Raw genomic sequence first — 21532 nt, 5'->3', positions numbered from 1 at the left:
TTAGTCTAAAATTACACATGATGACCCATACAGGGGAAAAGCCATTTCTTTGTACAGTTTGTGGCCAAGGATATGTTCAAAAGGGACACCTAAAATCACACATGATGACTCATACAGGGGAAAGACCCTTTATGTGTAATGTTTGTAGCAAAGGCTTTGTTTACTTAAATAATCTAAAATCACACATGATGACTCATACGGGGGAAAAGCCATTTCTTTGTACAGTTTGTGGCCAAGGACATGTTCAAAAGAGACACCTAAAATCACACATGATGATTCATACAGGGGAAAGACCCTTTACATGTGATGTTTGTAGCAAAGGCTTTGTTCGCTCAGATAATCTAAAATTACACATGATGACCCATACAGGGGAAAAGCCATTTCTTTGTACAGTTTGTGGCCAAGGATATGTTCAAAAGGGACACCTAAAATCACACATGATGACTCATACAGGGGAAAAGCCATTTGCTTGTAAAGTTTGTAGCAAAAGCTTTGGTAGCAGAAATAATCTAAAAACACACATGAGGACTCATACAGGGGAAAAACCCTTTACATGTAAAGTTTGTAGCAAAGGATTTGTTCAGCCAAATAGTCTAAAAATACACATGATGACTCATACAGGGGAAAAGCCATTTGCTTGTAAAGTTTGTAGCAAAAGCTTTTGTGACAGAAATAATCTAAAAAGACACATGAGGACTCATACTACGGGAGGAAAAAACTTTTAGTTGCAGTTTGTGGCAAACATTTTGGTTGACATGCACATATATATATATATAGATCAATAAAGGGTTAGGGTTCATCTGTATTACCTGAAGCTCCTTGGTGGTTGATGTCAAGTCAACATTATATTATATCTGTAGGCTACAACCTGCAAAATTCATGGTGCGACAATTTTAGAGGCAAAGACTGGCCATGGTGTTTGGCGAGGAACTTCTGGGGTGTGTGAACTCCCAGATGTAGGCCTACTGTCATCTTGCTCTGTGTTTTCATAGGACATTGTGAAAATGTAGGTTTTGGACCAGTGCTACTGTACATTGTAACAAGGCTCTGGTTGTGTTACTGAAATAAACTCTAATTTAACTTTAATTTAATTTAACAATGCATGAAACAGACCAAATGACTCTGGCATTTGAACCGTGTACTTTTTCAATTTTACATGCGTCTCCACTTTTAATAATCACTAAATGTTTGATATTTTTCCCTTTACCTCTATCTGTCTGGTGTCTACCTCTCTCTCCCTATGTTCTCCCCTACACACACACACACACACACACACACACACACACACACACACACACACACACACACACACACACAAACACATTTGAAATATTTATTTGTGTCAAAAACAGAAGTACAAGATGTACAAAGGACATAAACACTGCCAGTGCAGTCAGATAATGGGAAAACAGCCAGTTACACAGTGCATGTAAGGCAGAGCATTGTTACATACAAAACAAAAGATTGTTATGCATCCCATGTCTATAATGCATTATAAACATACTTATAAGGGATTATAATCTGTTTATAACATAGTATAATTATATCTATGAGAACTCATGAATACTAATAGTGCTCAATAACAACACATTATAAAGCATTTTATAATGGCTTATAAGGTCACTTATTATAATATTTCATAATTGCTGGACACTCAGACATTTTCTTTTCAAGGATCATGATCAGTGACTTATAATCACACTAATGCATTATATTATAACAGTTGTAATGCATTGTGTAATTATTACAATGTATCACAACTATGAGAATTATTATGAAACAAGATCCTGGCCAACAGAAAAGGTCTGTGAGTGAACTGCAATTATGAAGTAGTATGATACTTGACCTTATAAGTCATTATAAAAGGCTTTATAAGGTGATACAATTGCATTATGAGTACTTATGAGTCCTCATAACTGTACTTATACAGTTTTATAAGCCGATTACAATGACCTTATAAGTCATTATAAAATGCATTATAATGTGTTATGATTATTGTTATGAAGCATTATAGACAAGTAGCATAGCAGCAAGTGTTACCCAACAGTTTCTTCATGTATTATCATGTCATTATAATACACCAACAGGGATACAAATGGCGTCTAACTTTTCAGCTGACCGCTGCCGCCAACAGCTCAGCCATTCACTGGTCTGGCATTATGAAGCACCAACATCTGTGCCATAATTCACATGATTACATTAGTTTTTATAATTAAATAACATTCTCCATTCATAACAAATTCTCTAAGCACTGCTGCTACTAGAGAACTAGAGAATCTCTTTGCCACAAATAGCAGATCTACAAGCTCACAATGCATCACAAATGCGACACAGTTATGTTTGGCTAATGTTCCCCCCACAATAAGGATGCTGGGGTTCAATTGGTTGAATCAGTTACTGGTTAACAGGCTGTGTGGGGTTAAAGATGCTATTTGTTGTGGCAGCTCAGGGGGAAGGCCTGACAATAAAGTACAATAAAGTGACAATTTGTTGATTGTTGTTTCTTAAATCTGCTCTTTAGGACTCACCGTCAACACTGTTATTTTCAAGTGAATCAGATCAGATTTGTGTATTCAGACATTGCCAAAAATATCTACTTGTTGCATTGTGAACTTGTATATCGGCTATTTCACAACAAAGTATTAATCCGACTTCAGTGTGTTCAGAGTGTCCAGACTGAGACACATCTTTAGAAATCAGATTTGAATCAGATTTGAATCAAGAATCAGTTTCCATGTGGTTTTATGCTGTTCAGACTTGATCAAATAATTCTGGATAGGACAATAATCTGATTTGAGCTGCCAGTCTGCCTTTTAGTGAGCAGAGAGACTCAAGGATGGAGAAAACAGAGCAGCTTCGTTATGTTGAAGGAAGTGATGATGTAGAAAGCTCATCTTCCACTCCAGATGGTTCCATATGTTTCCTTGCAATTTTACTATTTACAATTTAGACATTTAGCAGACGCTCAGTTGCAGAGCGATTTACAGTAAGCAAGGTAAACACATACACAGTGGTGGACAGTAACGGAGTAAATGTACTTGTGTACTGTACTTAAGTACAGATTCTGAGGATCTGTACTTTACTTGAGTATATTTTACTTTTACTCAAGTACGTTTCTAGGAAGGCTGTAAAGTACTGAGTGCTTTTAGGTTGGCTGTTTGTTTTTTTTCTTCCCTAGAATGCTATTGGCCACACTTCTGCTCTCACACTAACCGTGTTTCTGGCTTCTGTTTACTTCTACTTACTTCTACTTCTCCACCTCTGCACATACATCAAATGCGTAGAGACAGTGTAGTGCCTCAGTAGTCTAGGCTTATAGGTAAACCAAGTACTTAGCATCAGTCTAGACAGTATAATAATATTAACAACAAAATAAATCTGTTTATTGAAACTATACAAACTATAGGATGCGAGGTCCACAAATGGACCTCGCATCTGTCTGAATAACATTCTATCTAAATTACATTTTAACCTTTTTAACACTTTTTTTGCACTCTTTTAAGCATAAGATTGTATGGTCGTCAAGGCTAGGTCAAGTGCTACGGGCTAAAGTGGAGTTTGAAGTGGTCACGTCACGCCCGTCACGGCCTGGTACGGGAACTGCACTGCCCGAGAAAAGATCAGCCTACGGCGAGTAGTGCGATCGGCAGAGCGAATAATGGGAAGCGAGCTCCCAGCGCTCCAGGAACTGTACAAAAAGCGGTGCGTGGTCAAAGCCAAGCGCATCATCAAGGACAAGCACCACCCAAGTCACAGACTGTTCAAACCCCTACAACGACCGCGACCGGGCAAGGGGCTCTACCGCAGTATCAAGAGTTCCACCACCAGGCTCTGGTGCAGTTTTAATCCGGCTGCTGTCAGAATGCTGAATGAGGCATAAGCCTGAATGAGGCATAGGCCTTGTTCAGCAGCCTGACAACAGGCGGTGCAGACTTTTCTGGCTCTTCCTGAACACACCTGTGGATTATACCAGGGACAATGACTTGGACTTAGCTCCCCCTCGGACACACCTGTGGACTACACCAGGTACAAATGACTTTTTGTTGCACTCCCTCATGGAGCTACTTGCGGATTATACTAGGGTCAGTCCACCCTAGGTGGACACGCACTGACCTTTTGCACCTTAATCCCATGTATAACGCACTGACTTTTTTTTGTCTTTTTTTATTGTGCTCTTTTCCTCTAAGCACCTTAACGTCGATATGTATATCATGCACAGTATAAGTATAACATGCACAGTATACATACATTGCTGCTATGCTCAGGCACCTTAGTTTTTTATTATCTCAGGTACTTTGTAAATATGTAGATAACTTGTCTGGCCTTCTGTTGCTCTCTTGTTTTGATCTCCTTCCCACTTGCCCCCCACCCCCCTCTTCTTCTCCCCCCCCCCCCCCTCTTCTTTCTATGGAAACTAACGTTGCGATGGGAACGATGTACAAAAACGAATTTCACCCACTTTTTTACCTTGTAAACCTGTGATGTGACAATAAAACTGATTCTTCTTGATTCTTGAATCTTCAGATTATGGCAGAAAATTGGGTGTGAATCTGCATTCCTAACTGCAATGGGAGTTTGTTGCACAGTTTGCTTCTACAACACATAGGTCGTCCCTTCTGAACAAAGAGAACTGCCAGTTGAAGAAAATAACGTTTCACTTCTACCACCCTACCTACTTCCTGCTGTTTGTCTGGTTGTCCATAAGATAAATTACTTGAGATAATATAATAATACTAGTTCTTACACTGAAATAGACCTTTTCACAGCAGCCACTTTGCCCTAAATAGTTGTGTAATGTTACATCCTGTAGGCCAACAAGTTTCACCAATGATACTAATGTAGATCGGCTATTTTCAAATAGCTTACGTATAAAATCGGGCTGAAGTGGTTAATGTTGTGGTTAAGGTATGTTTTGTAATATAATAATTTATATCTGTAAAGGAGGCTAACTGGTAACTAAACGCACTAGTGCATTTAAATACTTGTAGTGGAGTAAAAGTACACTATTTGCCACTGAGATATAGTGGAGTAGAAGTAAAAGTGCTGAAAATTGAAAACACTCCAATAAAGTAAAACTAACTTACTTTACTCCACTGCTGTACAGTGTACACTAGTGCATTGGTTATCAAGTGCTGTGTGTGTGTGTGTGTGTGTGTGTGTGTGTGTGTGTAATATGTGTTATATTCTAGAAGTTGGCATAACAAATTTGGCTATCCTGTTTAGGTCTCAACAGTAGACAACTAAATCATATCTACCCCCCCCCCCCTTCCAGATAGGGGTCCCTAGTACAAATATCTTATCAAGTGATGGTCCATGGCTTGTTACATATATTTGTGGGTCCTTGACTTAAGGAAAAGATGAAGGAAGTCCGCACACTGTTCTCGACCTTCTAGGTCTTCATCAGGCAAATATATTTGCCTGATGAAGACCTAGAGGGTCGAAACGTTGCAAAAATAAAAAGTTAGTTTCTTGGAGCTTGAGAACAGTGTGCAGACTTCCTTGATTCTTCCCTTGATGTCCAGCACCTGGCCTAAATACAGTCTGTGGGATGTGCACACAATCTTCTCTTTGAAATGGGTCCTTGACTTGAAATGTTTTGACAATCAATGCACTAGTGTGTCACTGTATCTGTCGATGATATATATTAAAGTGTTAATATTATTATCTTCCTTAATGATCACACCTTGCACTTGTCATGTTGTGTTGGACAGAGAACAGTATGTTGTGGGCAAAGGTTTACAAAAGGCGTGACCTGAGATCCAGGGCCCTGGAAACCATCAGAAAAAGGCTGTCTGAACAGCAGCCGGTGCCTTTCACAGGTAAGAAAATCAGTACTTGTGTGACTGCTTATTTTCAATTTGAATAGAGGCTCTAGGTCCACTAGGTCCACGTGCACATTTTGGACCACTTTTCTTTCCTTAAAAATAAGGGGGCTGGCCTCTACTATAGTAATGGTGTGATTATCCAAGATTTTAGCGATAGAGCAGAGAAGCATTGTGATGTTTTAGGAATGCAACAAGATCAAGGATAGGTTTATGTAAAAACATGTACTGTATACTGGATATGAATGATAATACCATGTTTAACTGATGTGCTTAGTATTTAAAGTATAATAGGACCATATAAACAACATTTACATATCTACTCATCTCTGTACATTGTTTGTTTGCTTGCTTGCAGGTTCAAATTTAAGAACCTGCGAACAGTGTTTCAGCAGAAACACAAGGCTGTCACCAGCAGCAAGAAGTCAGGCGCTGGAGCAGATGATGTCTACATCTCCAAATGGAAGTTTTACAGACATTTACAGTTCTTGAGTGGTTTAGGGGAGCCCGATGAAAGTTCGGATAATCTCCCATCTCCAGCCTCAAATGAAACCCCTAATTTGGAAACCCAAGCCCCACACTCTCCAGCTCCCCCTGCCCCCTCCCCTCCCAATCCCCTGTCCCCGTCTCTTGACCCTATGCCCTCCACTTCCAACAATGTGACTCACCCAAGTCAGAAACGCAAAAGACCTCCTACAGAACGTGCTTTGGAGGCAATGGACTTTGCTTTGGACTTTCTTAAAAAGCCAGCAGTCTCCAAACACTCAGGGTTTTTTTATGTATATTGATGAATACTTCAATGACATGCCTGATGACAAAGTTAAAATAATTAAAAGGAAAATGATTGAGCCACTCCATACAGTTGCAGAGGAGTAAAGAGTTATTTTAACCACAATGACATGAACCCTAGTCCCTATTCTTGGGCGAACATTTGCCAAAAATAGCTGATCCACAAGCTTGCAACGTTATCCCTGTGTTATTTTAAGTGACCATCCAATGGATGCAGACTTATTAATGATACATTGAACTGAGGAATGTTTAATAGCCAGGCACCTTTTGTAATCCTCATTTATTAGTTTGTTTAGATTTTGTACAATAATTTCATAATGTACCTGTTGTTGAAGTTCTAGGAATGCTTTTAGTGTGCTGTTTACTGTAGAAAGTTGAACATTGTAACAAATGTTAGATTTTCTTTGTTTACTTTTTTGAAATTTAAAAACGAATAAAAATAGGTCTGCGACCCACTGTTTTGGGAAACATAGAAATGTGTGCTATAGAAAACAGTTGTATAGTGCAAAGCTATTTTGTACGTAAAATAAATATAATAAACTACAGTAATAAACTCTTTATTTCATGTTACACCTGACTGACAGCGAATACATTTTACACAAAGATAATGCATTCATTTTAAGTCAACAGATATGCTATACTGTATACTATATGGATATGCTTCACATCAACACATTTACTGCCAGGTACTATGCATCCGCTTTTTTAGCTGCTGCCAGGGTTAAAAAAAAAAAGTCAACCTTTTTATGTAGTCACAGAATATTTATCTCCAGCATGATCGATCTCCTGATGGTTGCTAATCACGGAGGAAATCACTGTGCTTCTGTGGGGGAAAAAAATGGTCATCGTGACCCCCTTTCTCTTGTTATACCCAGTTGAAAATATCATGTGTCGCCAAAAATACATACAGTAGTAACAAAAAATTTAGTACACAGGAGCCGAGATACAGGATTCTAAAGTAACCTAATATAACTATCTTCATTACAAAAACATCATCTTGGAAACCGAACAAACAAATATATTTTGTAAATGTTATTATAAATGTGTACAATCCAACTGCATGAGGAATTCCATTTGGACTGATATGTTGTGAAGATACCAACAGGTCCATCTGTCATTTGGTGTGCAAGTCCTGCCTCAGGGTCTACTGGACCGTGAGGTTTGCAGGTGAGGTGTCTCGAGTTACGCCAAGACAGCTAAAAGAGAATTTTTTTTGCTGTCGGGTGGAAACCTCACTTTGTCCAAAACTAACTTTTCAGGAAATTTCACTTTTTTCAAGCTTTCACTTTTACAGATTGTTCAAAAACAGTTCAAAAGTAGTAAGTTAACCAAGAAGTGAATGGTGCTGTAAATCTCCAGATCCCGTTATCTTGAGTTCTGGACGTTTTCCCCCCCAAAAAGAATAAAATAAAAAATTCACGGATATAACCGTGATTGGCAGATAACGGTTGGATTTGCATTCACGGATATATAACGGATATATAAGATCTATCCTCAGATCTAACTAGGGCTATCCCAATACTATAGATATCATGGACTCAAGAGACGATCTCTCGCCCTTCCTAAACCAGCCTTTTGAGCAATCATAACCTAATATCTTCATTACAAAAACAGCTTATTGAAAACCAAACAAACAAATATATTATTATATTATATGTCTGTGTGTGGCAACACACAGTGTGTGAACTTGCTTTGCTAGATGTCCTTGATTTGCAATGACATCGGGGGTACAGTGAGAGACACAAATAGATAATCCTACAGGCTTTTGGTGGATTCAATATGATCTTCTCTCTTATTATACCCAGTTGAAAATATCATGTGTCGCCCAAAATACTAAATAATAAAAAATAATTATTATTAGTTAAAAAGAAAAGAAAATAATTAGTTAATAAAAATTATAAAAATTAAATGCAATTAAATAATACAATTAAAATTAAATACAATAAAATAATTAAAATTAAATAATACAATTAAACACAATAAAATAATACATTTACATTTTAATTATACAATTAAAATTAACTACAATTAAAATTAAATAATACAATTAAATACTACAATTAAATACTACAATTAAAATTAAATCATACAATTAAATAATAAAATTAAATACAATTAAAATTAAACAATAAATTAAAATGAGTTAATAATTATTAATAGTAATGCAAAATAACTTAAAATAATCTATACAGGCTTCTCCAATCCGATGGCCCTCCTCTGCCAACTGACTGCTCCACTTGAATTGGAAAAAAAAGCAGTACGACAGACAGCAAAGATAAAGGTTCAAAGGTTTTGAGGTTTATTAACCAAACTTAAGCAACCCATAAAATGGGGAAGGCAAAACAAGTACTAAAAATACCGAATGGCTTGTAGCCAAAGCACAGTACATAACACGCTAACATTAAATGACGACCTGACAAGGAACTGAACAAACAGGGGAATATATATAGACACAGGGTTAACTGAACACAGGTGAACACAAGACAAATCAGTACAGGGATTGGCTGGGGCACAACAGGACACAGGTGGAGAACAATTACAAATACAACCTGGTGAGACAAGACAGGAAACAAGGCAGACAGGAAACAATACTACAAAGTAAAAGCACAGAACACCAATGCAAAAGGCAGCAACAGAATGACAGATACAATACAAAATAGAACATGCAGTATGCAGAAACATACAATATTCAGAACATACAATATGCACTTTAGGCCCTAAATAATAAAGTCGGCCTAACCGGCCAAAAGTGTCCACGACCAAATAAGGGCATTCAAGGTCTAAATTATAAAGTCAAAAATTTGTGGTGCTCATGTATGACCGAACCAGTGAGTGCATGGAAGTGAATGATGCCAGGAAACAGCTCTTCACACAGAAGTCAAGAACACTAGAGAACATTCCTCCAACCCAGGCAGCACTCAAGCAACACATCAAGCACACTTGCTACCAGGCAAACTGTTGGAATCAGGCATTGGAACTGGAACCAGAGATGCCAGAGCCATCTGAATGGGGCTGGACAAAGGAACCAACTGGCTGGCAACCATTTTGGACCACTCTCTCTGAAGCATCAAAATCGTGCCATGAATTAATCCGCTGTCGCTGCACGAAAGGGTGTACTGGACGATGCAAGTGTGCCAAAGCTGCACTCAAATGTACTGCACTGTGCCTCTGTTCTGGAGACTGTTACATTTTGATAATTAACATTATAACTTTTTTTTTGGTCTTGTTTTTCTCTCTTTCCTGTATGCAAGATGTGACAATAAGAAGCTTTGAACCTTCATTATTGTCATTGGCCGCGTTTCCCAAAGAGATTCGTAGAGATGCTGCGCAGGTTGTACGACGGGTCTTACGTGCGTCCACACAATCTGCGCAGTACCATAGCAGGCACGTAGATTTCAGGTCATGCGTAGCCTACGCAGCTTGCGTAAGAGCCTGGGACCCGGCGAAACCTACGCTCTACCCTCATTAGTAGCAGCTGGTTGTGCCCAACGTGCTATCGGTTCCCACGTCCACGGCGTTACGTGTCTGCTCAAAATACATTCGGGAGACAGAATGGCGTATCCTACTCTCCTCCCACTCCTGGGAGAGGCGTAGCCCTGCAGTGCTGTCCTACGAAGCAGTTTGTTACGAGCGCCCTGGGGCGCTAGTAAGCCGGTGCGTAACGACAGCTTGCAGATCTTTTTTTTGGGTAGGGTGAGCGGCTGCGCTTCTTCGTCCTCTATGCATGAACCCGAAGTTTACAAATTGTACTGTTCTCTCACGAATGATCTCTGATCTGATCATCTGATAAAAATATTAAGCCAAGTTAACTAAAGGACGTAAGACCCCAGTTCCCCTCACAAAGTGACAGCTGACGTCTGCAAGATATAAATGTATATGAAAAAAAATAAAACTACCAAAAGTAACAGCTTTCATTATGGGTCGTCCATTAGCCTACCGGTCTAGGCGTACATCACACAATTTGGGAATCCAGCATGATAACTGTCACGGGTTCGACTCCTAGTACCGACGACCTTTACTGTGTCTCTCTCCCCATTTACTGTCAGTCTATTGTCCTGTCCAAATAAAGGCAAAAAAGCCCCTAAATATATATTTTAAAAAAAGGACGCAGAATGTCCCATTTCCCAAGTTCAAATGTATAAATATATTTTTAAAATAGCAGATTGCAAGCTTTTAGATCTGCTATTTTCAAAAGATTTTAATACATATTAAATTTGGGAAATGGGACATTCTGCATACCTTTACTTTTGGTATTTTAAGTATATTTAATTTACTTGCATAATGGGGACACTTTAGTGTTTTATTTACCTTGCAGATGTCAACTCACCACTGTAATTTCATTCATAAATATATTATTCAAAAGTTGTATTTGGAGTGGACTGCTTCAGGACATCTGACAGTTGGCTCTGGTATTTTTATGATCCATTTCACTTTCGCAAAGGGTGTTTAAACTGCAGTGTAGCGTAGGACAGCACTACGTAGTTTACGTAGGCTTTACGTAGACTTCGTCCAGGAGGTCTTTACGTCTATGCTGTCTCGCGATGTAGTTTTAGCACACACGTAATGCCGTGCGCTTGAGCACCTACGACGATGGTGCCTCCTGAAGCCAGTTTAGATGGCACGTAGAGCACACACAGCTGCTACTAACGAAGATAGTGCGTGGCGGGGTTGCTACTGCGCAGGTGCGTGGAGGCTCTTATGCAGCTTCTAGGCTGCGCACGAGCTCAAATTCGTTTGGGAAACCCGGCCATTTACTATTAATATAGTATTAAAATAGACTACCACCATGGGTTTATTCTGTTAATTAGTTTTGTATTGTTCCTATTGTCACAAAATTGAAGTACAGTTTCACTATATTGCAGTATAATCCAGTGTCCAAGCTAAAACATACTTATTACTATGTAACTTTGACCTTGATTTAATGTATGTCCTTAATGTATGGGTTCTGGCAATCTCCAAAGTATCATCAAATGCATGGGCAACCCCAACTTAGTTGTAAAGAATGCCTTAAATGTTTTTCTGCAGTATTTAGTTCCAAAAGTATATGTGTTTGACATTTAGCCCCAGTGGACTGGTGGCCATCTTGGATTTGACCTCTCAGAGGTCAAATCTGACTTCCCTCCCCTTCTGAAAATATATGTTATGGTATTTACTAACCATGCTGAAAGTTTCACGCTTCTTACAAAAAGTGCAATATCGTATTGCTATTCCGCTCTACTAATAGATGGTTTGGGGATCTTAGTATAATTTGTATGCTCAATTTGAATCCAACATAGAAAAAAACTTTCTTGTGATTTTCGTCCCCCCAAAACAAACAATTTGCTAATTTTTCCTTTTTTAGAAATAGAAAAATCATGAAAATGCGCCCCCTTTTTTCGGTCCTTTGGTCTTTTTTTGAATTGTTACCAAAAAAGAATGAATGGCTCATTTCTGCCTTTGAAAATATTTTACAAATTGTGAAAATGATAAATGATTTTTTTTTTTTTTTTTTTTTTTCATGGAAAATGTCCCTTTTAATCTAATCGTTTTCTCTTTTTTAATGATGGGATCAGCCTTTGAGCTGAAGGAAAAGTTGCAAGCCTTTTCTTACTACTGTTCTCTTTGGTTTCTATTTTTCTACTGGTGTGTTGTTGCTGTTTTTTACCCAGTATGGTGTTTTATTGGTCTTATTAATCTGAGGGATTACCAGCACTCACGGAACTGTCATTCAGGCACTTTTGTACAGTATACAGTAGATGGCAAGGGCAGCATACATACATTGCTCAGTATGCTGCCTGTGCCAACAAAATAAAAGTGCCTATTGGATGTTTCCGCGAATGCTGGTAATCCCTAAGTGTAAAATAGGGATAGTGAAGGGAAGGAAAGGACTGTATGTACTGGTTCATGGTTGGCAGTGTTTTCCTTGGTGTATGTTCAATTTGAACCAAACATAGAAAAAACTTTTTAAATTCTGAATTGAAAAATAGTGAAAAATTAGGAAAATTACCCCTTCTTTCAGTTCCTTTGTCTTTTTTTTTATTTGTAACAAAATTAAGAAATGCCTAATTTTTGTCTTTTTTTGTTCATAGTGGATCCTCTGATAATGAGATTTGTCATTGTCATTTTAAACTGATTGATGAATGATGATTGGATCATGTCTCCTCGTGTGTGTGTGTGTGTGTGTGTGTGTGTGGGGTGACTAATCAACGACAAGAATTATATAAAATACAATACCAATTGGTATTATGAAAGGGGTGAAATAATCGACCCAAGTTAAGTTTCCAAACGTTTTGTGGGCAGTTTAGATAGATATTCAAATCAAAACTAGCCGATATGCAAGCACACAGCGTGCCACTTGATGCGCTGTGAGCTTGTAGATCGGCTATTATTGAAACATTTTGAATAATCTTGAACATTTTTGAAAAACGTTGAATAATTGTTTCCGCCAGGCCGAAAGGCATGGCGAGAGAGTATGTTTTACCCCCTGTCCGTCCGTCCGTCCGTTCGTGTGTCCTGTCGGTCCGCGAGCAGCTAATCTCCGGCACCGTTGGCCTGGTTGCTGCGAAACTGTGCACACACGCTCCCTGGATGCCAATTCAGAACCTCTGTGTCACGGTGCGAGGCAGGGAGTTGTAGGACCCAAGCGCAGACAGTGACGTGGAGACAGAACGGATCAGATGCAGGGGTTTTATTAACTAAACAGGGAAAACAAGGCAAGGCTAGGTAACCGACAGAACACTGTGACAACAATAATGAATCAACACAGACTGGAAACAGAGGGGCATATAAATAGACAAGGACTAGCTAGGCACAGGTGAGAACAAAGGACAATTAACACAGGGATTGGCTGGGGCACAACAGGACACAGGTGGAGAACATAACTAATCAAAGGGAGGTGAGACAAGACAGGAAACACTAACTAGGCTAAACAGGAAACACTTGGACATCACTACAAAATAACAGTACAAGGAGAACCGGGAACAATACAGCAGAAAGAGGGTCCAAAAGGGTCCAATACCAATTAAGGTCAGACAATGGCTAAATAATAAAGTCAGTCCACGGTCCGAGGAGCGGATCATGACAGTGGCCCCAATTTTTTACATGGGCCTGTTATAGCGCCACCAGGAGGCCAATTTGTGCAAAACCCATTTTTTTATATTACTCCCACAGATTTGATCCAAACGTCATGCAAATCGGTACACAGTATCTCTATAGTCATGTGATCAACACGGATCTGTCCCATTTCCCATATTCCATCCTCATTGCCTAAGGATGGCTTCCAAAGTTTGCAGGATTGGTCCGTTTTTAACAAAATGCCTCAAATTATGCACACAGCTTGCGATTTCCGTGAAAATATCACACACACATTCCCACTAGGCCGAGGAAGAAATGCCACCCTTTTCACATTGGCCTGTTATAGCGCCACCAGCAGGTCTAATTTAGCAAAACACATTTTTGGAGCAAAATTTCTCCAATCATGAATGCAGTGTCCAATTGCCGTGAAAGGCCTAAGAACAAATGGCACCCTTTTCACATTGGCCTATTATAGCGCCACCAGGAGGCCACAATAACGTACCTGACCTGGCGGAGACCTGTGCTCCGAGGAGCACTTTTTCTAGTTTTGAATGTTTTAACACAAATGTTCTGTTCTGGGTCCCTGGCACAAACTCTTTTCAGATAGGGGTCCGTCATCAAATACATATCAGTTTGGGGGTCCTTGACATGAAAAAGTTTGAGAACCACTGGAATAGAAAAGGGTAGGGCATTTAAGCCAGGAAACAAACATAAAGCTGTGGTTCTGAAACATTTTCAAGTCAAGGACCCCTGCATTGATTTTTATTTAGCCACAGACCCCTTATTTCAGTGGTGTCAAACTGGTGTTTTGCGGGCCAATTCTGGCCCGCGACGTCGTCCAATCTGGCCTGCAATGTGATTTTAGAAAACACCATTTAATACTACCTTTTAATAAGGAAAAAAAACGAGAGACAAAAAAAAAACGTCTGCCAGCAGCTTCTTGTGGCTTCTGAGGCTGGGTCTGAATACTGGACAAACTTGTTCTGTGAGAACAATGGTCGTGAAGCCACGGCCAAGGTCATTAGCATACAGAGGACCATCACTCTTTCATTCAACTCTACCTGGAGGGAACGCTTTTTCAACAGCATCACAAATCCGGTAAAACACAGTTGTATGGATAAGTATATATCAGTTGCGTCTCTCGTCTGGAGGAGTAGAGAGAGCAGCTGCATTCCTCCCCGCATAGCGGTGACTGAGATGTAGTGGAATAGAAGTAAAAGTACTGGAAATTGGAAATGCTCTAGTAAAGTAAAAATACCTCAAATCTTTACTGAAGTAGGCCTACAGTACTTGAGTACATGTAATTAGTTACTTTACACCACTGTTGTTCTATAAATCTAATTATTTTGCTGGAAAAATTCCGGCAACGTGGCTTAAAACATGGTAATCATTCCCTAACCACCCACACACATTACCAGGTATTGTTTAACTTCAAATTGAATTATTCTACTTAAAATTGTTTATTGGGGCTCCTTACAAATTGCATTGTTTGTTTTTAATGTCAATAATTAAAGTAGCTATTCTTCTTAATACATTAAAAAAAAGTGATATACTGTACGTAGTTAGTGGCAGTGTCTGAGACATCAGATGCTGACTGAATGCGTGTGAGCGCGCATGTGCGTCCGCAACTGGTTTCGGCCCACATCAAGTCACCATTTGACCAATGTGGCCCGGACCCCAAAATGAGCCTTATTTAAATATATTTTGTGCCAGGGACTCCTAACATTTGTGGTATTACCTTTTTGCAAGATGATAACATTTTTAGAAAATAGCAGATTGGCTATTTTCAAACAGCTGAGCTATAAAATAGGGTTAAAGTGGTTAAACTGATTTAGATTTTCATACATTTTCCTGGGGTACCCCTTCAAGGAACCCTGGGGGCCCCACTTTCAGAACCACTGCCATAAAGGACCATACCTGCCATTTTAACATGTGGGTCCTACTCCTTTGTCATTCTCATTTAGATAGGATTCTCAAAACCATTTTTGATGTATTTCTTTCCCATTACTGAAACAAACATAATATAATAAACAATATGAAATAAACATACATCACATACAGTCTTCAATACATAAGTGATATTTCTATATGTTAAAACCAAAAAAAGTTGTTTGTTAAAAAGTTTAAACCATATTCTGATAATCATTGATATAACAGGGGTTTCAAACTCCTTTTGGGGTAAGGCCGAAAGGTGACTTGATGAGGGCCTCGACCAGGCCACGACCAGTTGCAGACATGCGTGGGTGCTTGCGCGCATTTTACTTACAGTTACTTTCTCTCAGTCACTGCTACAGCTGCCTTTACACATTTTATGAATTATTAAAAGTATATTTTTCCCCCCAAAAGGAGATATATTTTTTTAACATAGTCATACATGATTTTCCTCTTTTGAAAACCCTGTCGCGGGCCACATTTTAACCACGGGCCGCTGGAGAGACCCCTTACTGAACACACGATGGTTACTTTGGGAAACGATTTTAGAAAAAAAACATATATTTGTGTCTTATTATGTAGGTGTAAAATTGTACAACTAGTAGGCAGAGGCAAAGAGGGCCAGCTCAGTTTGTAACTTGAAAGCTTCATTTAGTTTACAAGTAGAAATAAATTATATTCTCCTTTCTCCTGAGTCCTGCTAACTGAATATGGCTACAACAACCAGAATCCACTTAGTGTCACCTTTCGATGTCACATGTACATATATATGTATATATATATATATATATATATATATATATATATATATATATATATATATATATATATATACCTGAGCAGTGTGACCGACCCAAAACAAAGAAAAGCCTTGATGTACCGACTCAGTGAACTCAGCTGCTCCCAAGAGAAGAGTGCACATAAAATTAGGTAGAAACTGAGCTACACTTCCTAACCATTTGCCCACTGTACCAAGTCATCAGACATATACTTTCCACAGATCAATCACACAAGGAGAGTTTGAAAACATGATTAATGACAAAACATTCATATCTGCTGGGTACAACAATGTGCAAACACTGCAGCAAGATGTGTGAGCTGTTGTGACAGGAGAAGGATTCATGGAATACAATATTCTATATTATGAAAACTTTGCTGCAATTTGTCCCTGCAAAACTGTGCACACACACTCACTGGATGCCAAAGCCGAACCTCAGCCCCGAATTTGTCAGATTGGCCTGTTATAGCGCCACCAGATTTGTGCAAAACTAATTTTTGGATATCACTCCCACAGATGTTGTCCAAATCAGTATACAGTATCTCTATAGTCATGTGATCAACATGGATCCAAAGTTTGCAGGAGTGCTCCGTTTTGAACAAAATGCCTCAAATCATCAACGCAGCATGCGATTTCCATGAAATTTTGCGCGCACATTCCCACTAGGCCAAGAAAGAAATGCCACCCTTTTCACATTGGCCTGTTATAGCGCCAACAGCAGGTCTAATTTAGCAAAACACATTTCTGGAACGAAATGCCTCAAATCATGAATACAGTGTCCGATTGAACCAATGGCACCCTTTTCATATTGGCCTATTATAGCGCCACCAGGAGGTCACAATAACCTACCTGACCTGGCGGAGACCTGTGCTCCGAGGAGCACTTTTTCTAGTTCAAAGTGAAGTGAATGCAAAACATTGGAATATTGATGCCATTTGTTTCAAATGTTTTTTTTCCAAGCTAACTTTTTATTTATTTTTACAGCAAATGCACAATTTGAATGGTTTTGTAAGATCGTTTTTTTAAGTTGCAATGTAACACACAGCTCTGTTTACACATTTAATTATTCTTTGTTATAATTCTACCTACATAGTTTTGTTTATTGTTTTGTTCCACTTTTGCTTTAGCAATATAAACATATGTTTTCTCATACTATTAAAGCCACTTTGAATTGAATTGAATTGATTTGAATTGGGAGAGAGAGATAACCCTTTGATCAAGCTGATTGTCAAGGAGCTGTAAATGATTGAGTCAAAGAGAAAGAGAGAGAGAGAGAGCAGCACATATAAATACCATATTGTGAACCTCAGTTCAGACATTGAGGCTTGAGGACTCGACCAAAACGGAGGAGCTGTTATAATTACTTCAAAACGTACTTTTGAGAAGCTGTTAGTTTCTTCTACCCAGCCGTTGTTGGATATCCTACTCAAGATAAGTCAAGTAAGTAAGAAGAATTGTCTTGGGTTTTTCCTTTTGTCATTTAAGTGATTGATTTCTTTATAAATACATACATACGGTATACATATATATACATTGGAAATGTATATATATAAATATATACATCACTAGAAATATCCTAGTGATAAAGAATGCTCAGTAAACTTCTAACTGTTTATTTCAGTAGTTATTTAATGTAAGTAAAAAAAAAAAAAATCGACATGTCTTTTGTGTGTCATGCTGGTTTGCCAATGAGGAAGGATGTGTGTGTGTGTGTGTGTGTGTGTGTGTGTGTGTGTGTGTGTGTGTGTGTGTGTGTGTGTGTGTGTGTGTGTGTGTGTGTGTGTGTGTGTGTGTGTGTGTGCGTGTGTGCGTGTGTGTGTGTGTGTGTGCGTGTGTGTGTGTGTGTGTGTGTATATATATATGTTACAGGGAAAATGGCATTCCAGGGAAATTGAAAGGGGTACGCTTGTTTTCATGCCCCTCATGCAATTCTGTAGAATCAACGCTAGAGGGCAATGCAAGCCAGACATGAGCCCCACACCACACACGCACGCATGCACAAACCAGCACGCACACACGCATGCGCACACGCGCGCGTGTACACACATACACGCACACACACACACACACACACACTCTCCAGGGGGCGGGCCTGGCGGGCTATGTTAGTGCAGTGAGTGGCACTTGGGGCAAACGCAGTCCCCACACAACATCATTTACGATTCTGTGCCTATCGGTACATAACTCGGACGGCGCTTAAGTCGACTAGCAGACCATCGGCAGGTCGTCGCGGGCACTCGCGCCTGGAGGCGCTCGGGCGCGACTCCTCTGCCTCAAGGTCTGCTAAGTCGGAGCGCCTTCCGTCATGGTCCAAAACTATACTTTATCAGCGAAAAAAAAGTAGTCCGCGGTTGTTTGAAAAAGTAATGTCCCAAGCTGGAGTCAAACCCCGGCTCCCAGTGGTAGTGGGTGGGGAGTCCAATGATTATCGAAGTGCGCCACTGAGGCTTGTACTAGTGGTGCAAAGTAACAAAGTAGATTTACTCAAGTACAATTTTGAGGTATTCGTACTTTACTTGAGTATTTCTCTCATATTATCCATTTTATTTTCAGCGTTCCCCTAGCGTAGCTTCCTGGTTAGTATGTTGTTGTTGTGGTCGTCGTCCTCGCATCAAAGCCCCGCCTCGCAGCACCGCCCCGTGCCTATAAAACAAGCGCTCCCCTGTCAATTTCCCTGGAATGCCATTTTCCCTGTGACATATATATATATAGAGGTTCGGTTCACATCTAGTACACACCTACATGTATGTCACACTGCTGATCCGACTGATATGCCCATATATGAAGATCTCTGTATCTGTCAGTCATTGTCCCTTTTTATGCCCATATGGAGATCTCTGTATCTGTCAGTCCTTGTCCCTTTTATGCCAATATATGGAGATCTCTGATGTCATCTTGGCATGCCCATTTTTGTGCCCATATATGGAGCTGACTGATTTGTTTGCGCCTGATGCCATGACGACACATTGAGGTTAGACAACACACTCCATAGTTGGGCATAGCTGCATTGGGAACTCCTTATTATGGTTATGGCTGAGTCATGGTAACATGATCGTGATGTCAGAGGTCCGCCTGCCTGCCGGCGGGACCTCCCTTAAGCCCATTATAAAATATGATATATATAATTAATTGTGTGATACATGAGTAAACAATCCTTATCCCCTCCTCTCTTCAGTAAACAATGGGACCATGCAACTCCATAGTCTCCATTGGATCTCTTCCAGTGATTTCTGAGAGAATGCTGGACAAGACCTGGACGGTGATTGGTGCAGGTACATTTGGTCAAATCTACAAGGCCAGACATCATTGTTGGGGACAGGACGTGGCCATTACATTATTATGTCGTTATAACAGGTAAGTGGAAAAGCCAGTGGTGGACAACGTACTCAACTCCTGTACTTGAGTCAAAGTATAGATACTCTTGGTCAAATATTACTCAACTGCAAGTGAGAGTTGTTAATGATTGCTGTATTGAAATTTTGGGGAAAAAAAGTAAAGCAAAGATTTAATAATAGTGAAAATGGCAGGTCTACAAGTTCACAATGAGTCACGATGCAACGCGGCTCAAGTACCGGTAGTTAATTCATCATTTACTTTTTTCCTTTTCCTTGAAATGTAGCAGTGTTCATAAATGTACAGTACTCAAGTAAATGTACTTTGTTACTGTCCACCGCTGATGGGGATTTAAAGGATACATATTTAAATGACCTACACTCACACGCACGCACACACACGCACACACACACACACACACACACGCACGCACACTATAATGCCATTAATGCCATTTTCCCCCTTGTTTTGTCATACAGTCATGTTGTGGAGTCCCCATACCGCCAGAGAAAATCTTCAATTCGTACTGGATTCAAACTCCTGCTCCTACTTGGGATGTTTTCCCTGCTGTTGCTCTATTACGCTCGAAACAACAACTCTATGGACTGGTGGGAGAGCTTTCCCCTCCATGTGCAGTATCATAGGTTGATCGGTAGAACCAATTGGGAAAATCCTAATGGTACATATCATGCTGAAACTCATGTAGTGACAGAGGCTCCCATGACCAGCACAGACATTGACAGGACTACTGTGCCACCATTTCAGTACCACTTAGCCTATGCACCTAACTACCATTACATCATGGATGATACAACGGCCTGTAAGACCGAGACCCCTTTCCTGGTTCTGATGGTTCCGGTTGCACCTGCTGAAGTGGCAGCTCGGAATGCCATACGGAGGACATGGGGTAATGAGTCCCGGGTTCATGGTGAGCTAGTTAAGACTCTTTTCATGCTTGGTCTACGAGGGGGAGCAAATGCCGAGCTGTGGCAGGAGAAACTCAGACAGGAGAACCTGCAGTACCATGACCTGATCCAGAGTGACTTCATGGACACTTACCTCAATTTAACCATCAAGACTATGATGATCATGGACTGGCTAGCCACACACTGCTCCAAGGCACAATATGCTATGAAGATAGATTCAGACATGTTCCTGAACATTGACAATCTGGTGAGCATGTTGCAATTGCCTGATATCCCCAAGCAGAACTACCTGACAGGGATGTTGATGTGGAACAGACCGGTCGTCCGCTCAAGGGACTCCAAGTGGTACGTCTCTAAAGAGATGTACCCAGAGGACACCTATCCAACCTACACGCTGGGCATGGGCTATGTGTTTTCCAATGACCTCCCTGCGAAATATGTGGAGATCTCAAAGGAAATCAAGCCCTTTAATATAGAGGATGCCTATATTGGCACGTGCATGAAAAAGCTGGGATTTTCACCGAGCTCGCCTCCAAATCCCTCCCAGTTTAAGGCTTATAACACAGCATACAATCGTTGTGAATACTCTCAAATCATTACCTACATTCTTGGCTCCCCACAGCAGCTGTTGAACTACTGGACAGACTTGAAGAAACCTGGACCACCTTGTTAAGACAACATTCACCCACAGTCCATGTATCCATTCAGATTTGAAGTCTTCTATTTTTATATTATATATTTTATATTTCTATATTCTTACTTCGGCTTATAGTCGGCAGATGAGAGGAAGGAACAGGGTCATTTTAGTTCACATTGATTTCTTACTTAACTGCACAGGTCGCTACGAGTTGTAGGGCAAAGGGCTGTGTAGCAACTCATAATGTAATAACGGCTCATAA

The 21532-nt window shown here is 39.9% G+C and overlaps 1 protein-coding gene across 1 annotated transcript; it reads left to right on the top strand.

The window, feature by feature from the left end:
• Positions 1-912: 912 nt before the first annotated feature.
• LOC308094715 (beta-1,3-galactosyltransferase 5-like) lies at positions 913-21306 on the top strand (the record flags this gene model as incomplete). The annotated part of the gene is made up of 3 exons (XM_080441529.1): positions 913-956; positions 6181-6591; positions 20187-21306. The coding sequence occupies 3 exons, from the start codon at positions 913-915 to the stop codon at positions 21304-21306; spliced, it is 1575 nt and encodes a 524-aa protein (XP_080297655.1).
• Between the last annotated feature and the right edge of the window lie 226 nt (positions 21307-21532).

This window comes from Gymnoscopelus braueri (assembly GCF_963280865.1).
Source record: "Gymnoscopelus braueri genome assembly, chromosome: 2".
NCBI lineage: Eukaryota > Metazoa > Chordata > Actinopteri > Myctophiformes > Myctophidae > Gymnoscopelus > Gymnoscopelus braueri.
The sequence above is the reverse complement of the archived record's forward strand: the minus strand, read 5'-3'. Positions and strand labels throughout refer to the sequence as shown.